The 12,384-nt window shown below is 41.1% G+C and overlaps 1 protein-coding gene across 1 annotated transcript in view; it reads right to left on the minus strand.

Annotated features, from left to right (window-relative positions):
- LOC110171426 (intermembrane lipid transfer protein VPS13B) overlaps positions 1-12,384 on the minus strand; it is a 289,785-nt gene that overhangs the window by 77,618 nt on the left and 199,783 nt on the right. Inside the window, exons 40-42 of the mRNA XM_055163864.1 lie at positions 11,766-11,979; positions 9,871-10,055; positions 859-1,055 (exon numbers count right to left, since the gene is read on the minus strand). Of these exons, the coding sequence (XP_055019839.1) occupies positions 859-1,055; positions 9,871-10,055; positions 11,766-11,979 (596 nt within the window). The remainder of the gene's footprint in view (positions 1-858; positions 1,056-9,870; positions 10,056-11,765; positions 11,980-12,384) is intronic.

The raw sequence follows: 12,384 nt of genomic DNA on the forward strand, positions 1-12,384 counted from the left end.
TTTTTCATTAGCAGGTGAAATGATTCAAATTCAGTATGTTTATAGATGTCGAAAAGCCTATACTAAGCAACGGCACCTTGACCACTGCAGCCTCAGAACTCAGCTGGGACACTGTGAAGTCTTTTTTGAGTGGTTGTGTTTTAAAATGGTCAGGAGTGTTCTAAGCAAAGACAAAAGTGAGGAGCAGCTCAGTGACCACAGGCAGATCTCTTAATCTGACACAGAAGGGGAGCAGTGCAAAGCTGGAGACGTGTTTCAAATGTTGTGTGCTGGTGACCAAAGCAGTTCCAAAACCACTGACTATTTTCCATTTAGTAGGATTCTATTATTATCTACTATGTTAAATTTTTACTATTTACTGTTGGTCAGTCGTGTTGCTCTCAATACTAGTTGATGTAGCCAGCATAAGAGATGATGATTGATAGAAGTGGTCATGAGGTGAGAGGAGAGTATGTGGGCTAAAACCCATCCCAGCCCAACCCAGTCCAGGCCAGGCCTAGGAACGTATGAAGCAACCCAAAGGGGGTTTTACTCTCGGAGCTTCCCCCGATTAGATACACTCAAGGTAAGCAGGAAGGAATCCGGATGGGCCCTGACAGGCACTTGGTGTGCTGGGAAATCTCATTAGGCCGATCTGAACGCCTTCCAAGCCCGCTCCCAGCTCCTGCACTCCAGATGTGGGGCGAGGGACAGCGCTGGCTCTTTGTATGGAGCCTGGGTGCAGGCTCTGTTTTCCCTCACACCGGGCGCCACTGTTACTGTTGGTCCATGCACACTCCACAGAGCAGGGTAAAGTATTCACTAACATGCACACACGTAAAGACAAATACGTGGAGCGAAAAGAGGAGATGTGCTAACCTCTGCTCGTCTCCGCCCTCTCCGTTGTTATTGAGAACGATCCTCCACAAGTCTGAGGCCACCAGCTCCTTCTGCTGTTCCGTCAGGCTCAGACTGGGCAAGTGCAGCTGGCAGGGACTGCTTTCAGAAAGACTGAACTCCCGATAAGGCACAAAGGCCTGCTGCAGCTCATCCCAATACTCTAGGCTGCATGGCACCTGAAATACACAGTAAAATACCACTTAGCTTAATATACAAATTATGTACAATGAGGACATGTAGTATCGAATATTTGCTGTCAGATGGAGTAAATCACATACTGCCACTCCTCTTTGCCTCTCTTTGAACTTCATCCACTTAATCATTATATTCCCCACAATAGCCTCTTTTTGAGACAGACTACTGGATCAGCTACTACTATGTCCCTTGTTGATCCATCGGTCCAACAGTGATCTATGTGAGTATTCAAAAAAACAGTAACACATTGTACTGTACTTCTTTAGATGCTGCTCCCAGAGTTATGCATAATAATTACCCATCTGTAGTGGCCTGCAAGTCATCAGATGTGACATAATAGTGACCTTTTAGACAAGTAGAAGAAATGATGAGGTGATTTTTATAGTGTCTGCATTACAGCCTTGACTCGTATGTGTGTGTGAGACAACCAATCTTTCTCATCTACTTAAAGAAACTTTCACCGCAGACCACCAAAGCAGTGAGACAAGTCACTATGTGACCACAGCCTGCAGCTCATAGGCCACTGTATGCTGCAGACGGCCATTAGCACAAGTCCTCAAGCTGTTCCTCACACTGAATTACAATCACATTGGGTGAGAGTTCTCACATTATGGTGTGGGTCCAGCCGTGTGCTCACTTTTGGCTAAAATCTGCATATCGTGCGTAGCTATAAACTGGATAAGGCTCTAGTTTGACCACCTGCTTATAACTGGACCTCTGATGGATCGAAAGTGGCAGAGCTCTGAGCTCCACACCTGCACCATGCCAAGCCTTAATGCACAGCCTGGGGCACAGGCTCTTTATCGGGGAAAGTTTGTTCACACAGACTGTATGGGTCAACCAGCTCTTTAAAATCTCCAGCCCTCCAAAGACAATTACCAACCAGAGTAGAGTTGTCATCACTTTGCTCTGTGTGAATTAGTAAGAGGACTGGGTGCAGTGAAAGTATGGATATGTTTTTTCATTTGTTCTACTATGAGGGAGCAGTGGGTGAGGTAAGCATAGCTTACATCATGTTCTAAATGCCACACAGGTTTTCCTGGAATCAATTTCTTCTAATTGTACCTGACAGAGTTGTGCACCCGCAGCCCCAGTACTAAGCCACTGGAGCGGAAACTCACTGGGCTCCACTGAGAGTTCCCAGAGCAGAGCTGCTAACACAGAGGCAGTCTTTTTTCACCTGTGATACTCTATCCACATGACGCCATTACAAATGAGGATGTAAGGAACCTATATGTACACTTCAAGACATTTGCATGGCTGCATGTGCGTCATGCTTGCATCTCCCGTACAAGGGCTCGGCCTTGGAGAAGAGTGGAGATGCACCGATAAAATCAGAAGAAAAATGGAAAACTTGAGTTTGTTACAGCTGGCACTAGTCTCTGTGAGGAACAGACACCTGTATATGCCATATGGAGACTATAGTGTACAGGAGAATGTATAATTGCTTGTATGAAAGACAATCTGCCTATATAAATGTATACACAGGTGTACATAAGCTTGTATAGAACAGAGTCCAACTCGCAGTTTCCGCCGCCTGATTATGTGTACCTTATCTGATAAACAACCTGTAACCCTGAATAGCTGACATTCCCTCAGCTGGATGGCTCCAATCTCTGCTCCCCATAGTAACTATGCATAGAACTCATGAGCTCACAGCTGTATTTCTATCTAAGTTTTTCTAAATTCTAAATAGCCTAATACAATATTTGATAAAATATTACTACGATAAAATGTGACCGGTTTTGTAGATTCAATTTGCCACAAAGAATGCTATAACATAAGAATATATATTTCATCCTCTAGAAGTGAATATTAATCGTATGTAATATATGTAATATATATTAATCCCGTAGATCTACAGGTGATGATAAGAATATGTTTGTGGATGTCATTAAGAGTATGATTGGTCACTAGCGAACTGAACTGACATCAGTTTGAGCAAATGAGAGGGGGTGACGATTTTTGGTGGATGAGGTCTAAAAAGTTCATATCAAATTAGGGCAATTTATTTTTACACTGCATTAGCTGTGATTGAGCTTAGCTGAGTGCAGGCTAACTAAAATAATTGTTATCTTGGCCAAAATGGACTCCATTGCTGGTTTCTTATGTGAAACAACCGATTTCACGTTCAAAACAAAAGCCTGCTTTTTAACTAATTTACCAAAAGAGAATGTCAGAACTTTATATTTCCAGTGGGAAGCTGATGCTAATGGCTAATAGCAACAATAGAAAAACAACAGCTGTTGCAGTGGTGGATGTGGCTAAAGGTTGGGCTGGTTCATTGCGTTTCACAGAGTTTTAGTGATATCAGACGCAGCAGGCCAGGCGGGCCACTTGAAAGGGTGTCCCAAAGTGGCACACGCACATTGGGAACAGCAGGGGAGCAGATGGTGTGATATTGCTCTAAAGATCAAGGAAATTGCATTGGATAAAATGTGAGTTATTAAATGTAATAAGAATGACTTTGGAATAGATTTGTAAAATTGCTAAAGTCAGCAGTTTAGTGAGAGGATCAATTTGGAAAACGTGGCTAAAATTGCCACATGACCCATAGTTTGTGATAAAGTAGCTCTGAACTTCGTAGACTATGTATAAAGAGGGCATGATTTGGAAAAATACAGTTGTTGCCGCCATAGAGTGTATATATGGGTGCGCTTCCGTTTCCACCATTTTGGTCTTAAAATGTTTGTATTAACCCGCACAAGATGATAAATTTTTAAAATTTTGTTGAATTGTCCGTAAATAAAAATATGAACATTAATAACAATCAAATTAGGGACTTATTTAACCAAGGTTGCTCCCACCAATGTTAGCAGCAGGTTTGATTAACAGCTAGCATTGCTAAGAGCCCGCTTCCTACCAAACCAGCCATTATCTTCGACCATCTTGCTCTAGATTGGCTCTTTGATTGCTAAGAAACTTGCAGTGGAAATTCCAAATTGGGAAGTCAGCTCCAAATTCACCTCAAACACCTGCTAGCCCTGATGAGCTTCATTTAGATGAAGGCGAGTGCTATGTGCGACGTTCCCTTAGTCCACTTCTTTATACAGTCTGTGGTCGTTACATAGATTAACCAAACTGTAACTACTAAGCTAGTAAAACAATTTTCAAATAATTGGCCATGTAGGGTAAGTTGTCCTCTATATTTTACACATCCTTTGTTGTCATTGGGAGAACATGTCCCTATGTTTAGGGGTGTTTTGCTTACCAAGCTTATATAATTATATAATTTTGTCATTAAAATAACACGAAGAACAAATTTTATTTCACAGCTGTTTTTTTAATGGATGTAAGTGGCCTTTTGAGTGTGTAGCCGAACCAAGCCAAACCTATTTAAAAACTGTTGGGAATGGTGTAATGAGCCTTGTCAGTCATTGCTATAAAATGTGATGCAGTAGAAATAATATGACATCTGATTTGTCTGCAATACATTTCAAAATCCATAGCAATAGGTTACACATGCTTTGTTGGAAAATTGTGTTTGAAATAAAGACAATGAGACAATTCCCTGCATTTGAACATAGCACATCTCGTCTTTCTCCCCTGAGCTGAGGTCAAGTTAAAGTATAGCTCCTGTGTTTACTTCTGGTTTCTCTGGCTGCAGAACCCCACAGCGGCAAAGCAGGAGAAGACAAATGAGAAAAGATGGAAAAAGCTATTGGACACCTGCTTATGATTCAGAAACTGGGACCACACGGTGCTGGGAAGGTGGGAATGACTCACCTTCTTCTCCTACTCTACATATCTGCTTTCATCACCGAGGCCCTCTACAGGTGGGAACCGGTGAATGCTTCATTACAAATGTCCATGTTATTCTCTGCAACCCTGCACAACCGTATGTAAAAACAGCACGGCCAGCAATTTGATTTTGAGTAATGAAGCAAGGATCGTGTTCCCCTTCAGAGATACTGGAACCAGCTTGGAAAACCACAACTATTTAAATGCAGGAAATCTTGATTTTATAAAATGTTAATATGATCTGCCTCTGGGACAAGAGTAAGCGGCATGGCTGAGAGCAAGAGCCCCCTGTCCGACCCCACCTATTCATGTGTACAGCAGGGTGGAGACTGTGTGACAAAATTAGACTGAAAGTGAGCTGGGTGAAACAGTGGAATAAGTAGATCGCCTTGTTTTGGTAGCCCTGACATCAGCCATTTGAATGCCAAAATTTCAAATACTTCAAAACAGAAATGGATCCAGAAGAAACAAAAATAATGAATTTACTTTTGTTGCATGCATGTCAATATGATAAAACATGGGTAATCAACAGCATTTAAATGATTCAATCCACCTACGTGTTCATTTTTAGCCCCAAGACACTTGATTAGTATATGTACAGTTAGCACACTTGCTTCAAAATATTTCCCAAGCTAGACAACTAATCTACTCTGTGTAGAGTCCACATATTCTTCCCCATGGGTTGTCTCACAGTTTCCCTTGTTCCATTATCCAATATTAGTGGATGCAGAGGGCTTGTCTGCCAAAAATAAACCAAGCAATTTATTATAAATGTTCAGATCCACAGAAGCCAGAAAAATATTGAATGGTATTTTGAAATAAAAAAGAACATAATTTAGACATGTAGCTCTGTAAATTTATCTGCCCTGCAGTGTGTGTGGTATGTGAAGACTTAATGTGTAAAGTACAAACACTAGTACTACTGCAATAAGTGAGGGCAGTGACAGGACATGGGGAGGCCCACACTTTTGTCCTTATTTCTTTTTCTTTCCCTTGCGCCTCTCACTTCCCATTTCTCAAAATCTATCAGCCTCCATCTCTGCGCGGCCACATGGTAATTTTAGAGCCCTGAGAAATTATGACTGCTTTCTTTCTCTCTCTCGACATGTAAAGCAAATGAAATTCCTCTGGAACACAAGCAAAGCCATTCCATTACTTTAATTTGTAGGGCAGCATTTCCGATCTCTGTAGCTGGGATTTCTCTCTGGTCTGGGGAGAAATAAAAATGAATTAATGAAGACTTTTATGTTTTGAATAAAAGGAACTTTTAGTTAGAGTTTGCCAGGAACTGAAATCCCTTATTTCCCAGATCAAACATTGGCTAAATGCCAACTTAACTCCTCTGTGTACATACAACAGGCTCATGAGAGGAACTATACACAGCAAGAGGTAAGCACGACTGATTTAGAATCATATTTGTATTATGAACAGTTCTTCTCACCAGCACTCACAGGTGGCCAGTTCATAGTTTGGGCCTGAAGAAAGGTACTGCATTTGGGATAATAGACTTGAGATCATTTCCATCATAAGTGGAAGAAGGCCCAATAGAACGTGCAAACCTTGCACAGCAAGATTAATTCCTGTGATGTTTGTGAGTTCGTGATCATAGGGCTGTGGTTTAGGCGGGAGCCAAAGACCAAAACAAACATGCTGCAGATGGACATACTTCAGTCTATTTTAGCAGAAATATGGTAACTTTAATTGTGAATTTGTGGACAGAAAAGATTTGCATTTCTGTCAACTGGATTTAATAAAAGGTTTGATTTCTTGGCTTGTTCTGCTGTTGGGATGCTTGCTTTATCAGCGTGAAATACTCGTCTGAAAGGTTAGTCTTTCCCTGATCACGTTCAGGGAACTAGAATCAAGAGCACTATATCAATGTGGCTTCTGTTCAAGGAAATCTCCACATACAGATTTTGGGCTTGATGTATAATAGTAGCTGCAAAGACTCCACTATGCATAACATTCCATTATTATTACAGTAATAATGGTAATCTAGTTTACAGGACATTTTTAATCTCCTTTGCACTTGTTTTTCAAGGATCCTGGTATAAGATTGATACGGAGTCCACTGTAAACAATGTAAAACCTTTTTTTTTTAATCACAGAAATTAATAGTGGGGCAGTTTAGACCAGTCTGTCCGACAGACTCGTCTCCCCCTGTGGTTTGAGAGTCTCTTCTTTTCAGTCCCTCTCTGTGGACACCTCACCACCAGGGTCCCTTTGACAGATTTGACAGAGCAGAGCTAGAGAAAATGATAGTGGACTGAAGATGTGCAAAGCACATGTTCATCTGCTATAAGCCCTGTATCTCCTGCTGCTCTAAACGCTCACAGAGGAGACCAGGCACTGAGCTCCACTTGACAATGTGTATAGCTCATCTATTCAGTTTTTTTCTGGGGAACACCTTGTATATTTATGATCTTCTGATACCTTGACATACCAGCATGTTCAAGTCATCAACCCAACCCAAGTCATGTTCATTTGCTTCTACAGTTACTAAAGCAATGCAAATACCTTTTCCCATACATAGTTCTGGCCACTCATATCGGGGCCTCATTCAAAATACACATATGTTAATTACTGAGGCAGAACTCACACCCACATCCAAAGCTGCTACTATTTCCCAACTATTTTCACCGCATTGTCATGTGCCTCGTACATCAGGGTCTGGAGTGTTGCTCACACAATAACAAACTGGACGTGCTCTTGCACTGACCGCTCGTTTCATCAGCTGCAGCTCACCCCTCCCTGTCCCGGCCTGGAGACGGGATATTTTCACACAGCGGCTGTGAGCATCGCTGAAGACACTACCTCCCTGAGCGACTATCCATCTTCATCTCCACAGACCCTCCTCCCTTTTCCTGCTCCACTCTTCTGTCAATCGAACCCCATTAACTCTCCTCTTCTCATTCCCGTCTATTACACAGAGTCGTCTTCTACCATCAGTCTTAGTGTAACTTAATATGAGGACAATCAGCCCAGGGCTTAGAGGTGTGCTAGTTACTGACTTTACAGCCGGGAGGGTGCACTGGGAAGTCGGACATCTGCAGCACCTTGTAATATTTTGGCCAATCTCAGATTCAGCACAGACAAAATGAAGGAAACATCTATAATAGAAAGAAATGTAATAGCAGGGAGTTGGAGGATGAACTTCTAACAAAAGGAAGATAGAGGACCTGAGTGAAAATGTGCAAATACTAAAAAAGAGCACTTAACAGCTTAATAACTCCACCCTATAAATTATGATACAAATTAACCCAACAACATTATACTGTAATATATTCTTGTCTTGTTTTTTTAAACATAGACATTTTTATTGTTGATAAAATGAGGTAAATGTAAATGATTAACTTAAAAGCACTAGGCCCAAAATGATAAAATCTCACTATTCTAGGTATTTTTCTCAATCATCTTGTGCCTTGTTTAAATTGTAACCATCATCAGTTTGGGTCTGGAGCTAATTGTCCAGAAATATCTTACATTCCAATTCCTGCATTTGTAAGTATTATTATGTAATTTCGAGCAAACAAAGGTGTTAACTATTAGTCTTATTTTAGTCGGACAGACCCCAAAATAATTTTAACACATGTTTACCGCACCCGAAAAGTATTTTTCATGTAAGTAAAAATGTGTGGGAAGCCTCTCTCAAACTGGAACGAGAAGCAGGCAGCCGACAGACAAGAGGATAAGTGATAGATGGAAAAGTGGGATGTCTTGTCTCCCACTGAGACCCTGTAGACTCAGTAGCTGCTGCTGGCTGCCAAAATATAACCTCATCTGGGCCTGGACACACCTGGCCCTTCACACCACAGAGAGAGCAGAGCAGAGATGGCTTCCCCAGCTGTCCGAGCATGTATTACATGTTTGGTGGGACAGCAGGGGTCTGTGTCATTCAATAACATGGAGGGTATGGGAGTTCTCATGACTCATATACTGGGGAATCATAAAGGCACACAACCCTTCTCACAGACACTTTATTTCTCTATGGGTACAGGTGATGTTAAGCAGAGACCAGTGCGTGTTATGTGAGGATCCTACTTTTATTGTAGAACTGTTCAAATGTCCACCCAGTGTCGGACATCAGAGCTTTATGTGGTAGCATGTTACCTTTTATGTTTTTAAGAGATTTTTTTTTTATAGCGATAAGGATATACAAGAAAGTATGTGCAATGTAGATGGGGAAACACTGAAGATCAAATCTGTTTAAAAAAACGACAATGTAGTAGTGTAGATTTTTTTTTAAGTTTTATGTTTTGTGATCTATAGGCAAAGAGCATATTATGTGCTTAGCCAGTGGTATTGCATTTTATCTAGCATCAGTGCAGGGATGATTTTAAAGCTTTCATTCTTTAGCTCTTGAGCCACGGTGAATCCCTGACTTGCTTCATATCCAAGTTCACTACATGCACAGATCTCTTCTTTGGCGTTTGTCTTAAACTCATAGCAAACCTTGTTTATATCCTTGTGTTCAAAGTGCTTTATCTATATTTAAATAAAAATGCAAAAGCTGTTCCTCCCTCCTTAATGCTATACCTCCAGCAATAAGTTTTTGTGCACACATTAATTGCAAAAACTTGAAGGTGTTGTACCTGAAAACATGAAAAAACAGAATTGCATTCAAAGCATTCTAATTATTCAGTGTGATAATTTGCTTTACACAACTCTCAGAGACCAGTGCCGAGTTTTATTGTGACAGTAAACCTAACAAAAACAAGCATGAAAACACACACGCAATCTCGTCTTTTATCTTAGCTCTAGCCTAGTGTTTCTCAAAGCTTCTCTATATTTCTGTTAGAACTACACCAGCAAAGATGTAGTCCACTTTTAGAATCAATCCAGCCCTAGACCAGACCTGAAATAGAAATAATGTAGACCTGGTTTAGATCTTGTAGTGCTTGGAATGCCATATCCTTTCTTTGTTGGTAGTTGGTGTGAAAAATTTGAGAAACACCACTTTAGCCCAATAGAACCTAGAGAAAATGCTCTAAAACAATATGGTTGCCGCACCTGTGCTTTTAAAACTTTAGGGTAAATGTGTGTGTGATCTCGTACCTGCAGGACATCCCCCAGGTCTGCGGTGCTGATTTCAGGGTCTTCTGTGGTGTTGAATGGGACTGGGGTAATTCTCACAAAGGTTAGGACACGGGGCTCAGGGTACCTCCACAGCATTACCCCAGGACAGTCTTCAGTTTCACAATAAAACACAACCTCATGGGGACCAGGCTGCCGCTGCAAAGCTGCAATAGCATAGAGGGCGTCATAATCAGAATAAATGAGATTTCATCCAGCAGAGGCTTATTTATGTTTTGTCATAAAAACATTGGTGAGGAAAAAATATTACAGAATAAAAGTGATAGAAGAATGTTTCAACTGGATTTGAATTGAGGTTGACAAAGTATATTTTTATCGTCGAGCAGTTTTCTGTACTAAAATAGCAACGGCTAAGATTTCAACACGAAAAGCTGTTGAACAGATTAACACGCCACTGGGAACGCTTTCAAAAATGTGTTGAAGTAAAAAACATTAAGGGGTGCAGAAAAAGATGAGAAATGCAGTATAATGTTGCAGGTGATGTGTAATTAGTAAATTCACCTTTTGGAGTTGTAAGTCCTACATTAAAGTCCAGTGTGGCTATGCTAATAATGATTATTTTTACTGTGGTGTGTGAGCTGTGTGCAGAGAAAGAATGCTGTATAAGTTTCCATGCTTCAGTCTGTTTATATGTGTGTATAAACAGAGGGCCTGAGTAAACATTTTCAATATTGGATAAACAGTCATTGATTGAACCATGCCAAGCACCTGCAAAAAGTGGATCTCACTGGACCAAACGTCTGAGTGGTGTTTGACTTAAGTCGTGGCTGCTGTTTGGGATTCAAGTCCTTTGGAAAAATGTTTATTTGAAAAAAACAGTGAGGCAGAGAACTGCTTGTTTGGCCCCTGGGGTACCTGGACATAAATACATGGCCTTCAATGCTGAAAACACATTTCAAGGGCTTGTGAAATCTGTCTGTGGTTCATTTGTCCTTTGTGTCAGTGGTGAAAAGCTCACTCCTAAGTGGACAGTATTGTTCTAAAGAAAAACAAAATAAACAGAAATGTGTGTGTTTTTGTGGATTGATCTTTCCTTCTTTCTCCCATCTCTCTTTGAGTCCCTGTGCTGGCCGCAGGAGGACTGTCTGGTCTATACGCCAGAACCACTTTTGTGTACTGCTGACAACATGTTGCAGGCAGATTGTCCCCTGGTCCGTGTTCACTACTGTATGCTCTCCTGCGTTGGCCAGCATATTAAATGCATCAAAGAGCAGGGGAACAGTGCAACAAACAAATCGTGAACCACAGCTGACAGAGTGGACGGCTGGTGTGCCGCCAGAGCAGTTTGATCCCTGTGTTTGTGTGCCCAAAGACACACTCACAGCACTGAGGGAATAAACAGTGTTCTGTGAGTGGAGCCAGGCAGGCCGCTCTGATGAAACCCGCTGCTCTAAGACTTTGATCCACTCTGATTTAAAGGGATGTGTATCTTACTGTGACATCTCACTTGGCACCACTTCTCTATTCAAGGTACTTTAAACATGCTCATATAATTTTATGAATGGTTGACTATTCCTGTTCATCTAATAGATTTACAGTGCCCCATCTGCTAAACAACCTTATCATGGAACAAGTAAAAATACAGTCTAAGTAAATGAGCCAAGACCTGAATAATGCTCTTAAAGAAAATTTTGAACTGTTTAGAATTGGAGCGATGAATGCCAGGCTGTAAGTGAAAAATGATGGTCATTAAATGAAGACAGAGGCTACTGCTTCATATGCAGTAATCTTGTGAGGAAATGAAAGGCTCCACTAAGCAAACATGCCACTTGAAACAGCAGCTCTGTAAGCAAAGCATTACCAGACGACCACTGTTTTATCTGCTCTGCATCAGCCTGTCCGGTATGAGCCATCACCTGAGTCCTGGATGTACTGGAAGTGTCCTGTACGCAGGTCGTCCGAGCTGTGTTCAGTGCGAGGAGAGGGGGATGCGGGGGAAGCAGGGGGCTGTGTGTGACAGGCAGGTCCCAAACATGGCTCTGCTGTCTCCCCTCTGTCTAACTGAAGGTATGAGCGCAGGTGCTCCTCTATGAGCTTCAGGCAGTTCAGATGCTCCTGGCCCCAAAACATCTGGAAAACACACAAGGAAAAAATATAACATGGTACCACTTGACCTAATAAAGTATGAACAAAGTTTTAATTCATAATGAACAAACATTTTAAGAATAATCCATGCTTATAAATTAATTAAGTATTAATTAAGTTACTGAGCCAGAATCAGTGTTACTGATACAGCAAAAGTACAGCACTAATCCTTTGATGACATATTTAATTAACTTCTTCTGTGAATTAGAAGAGGTTGAATTGAAACACAGAGCAAATCTATTATGAAATCTTTCCTGTGGCAATGTGATCCCTGATTAACATCTCATAAATGCATTTTACACAATATTTATTTTTTACTGTTCAAATATATTTTTACGGGATTTAGACTAACCCATCACGGAGCAGTATAAACTCAAAATGACCTATGTT

Source organism: Boleophthalmus pectinirostris, unplaced genomic scaffold (assembly GCF_026225935.1).
Source record: "Boleophthalmus pectinirostris isolate CB_2022bp ecotype Guang Dong unplaced genomic scaffold, ASM2622593v1 HiC_scaffold_6, whole genome shotgun sequence".
Classification (NCBI taxonomy): Eukaryota; Metazoa; Chordata; class Actinopteri; order Gobiiformes; family Gobiidae; genus Boleophthalmus; species Boleophthalmus pectinirostris.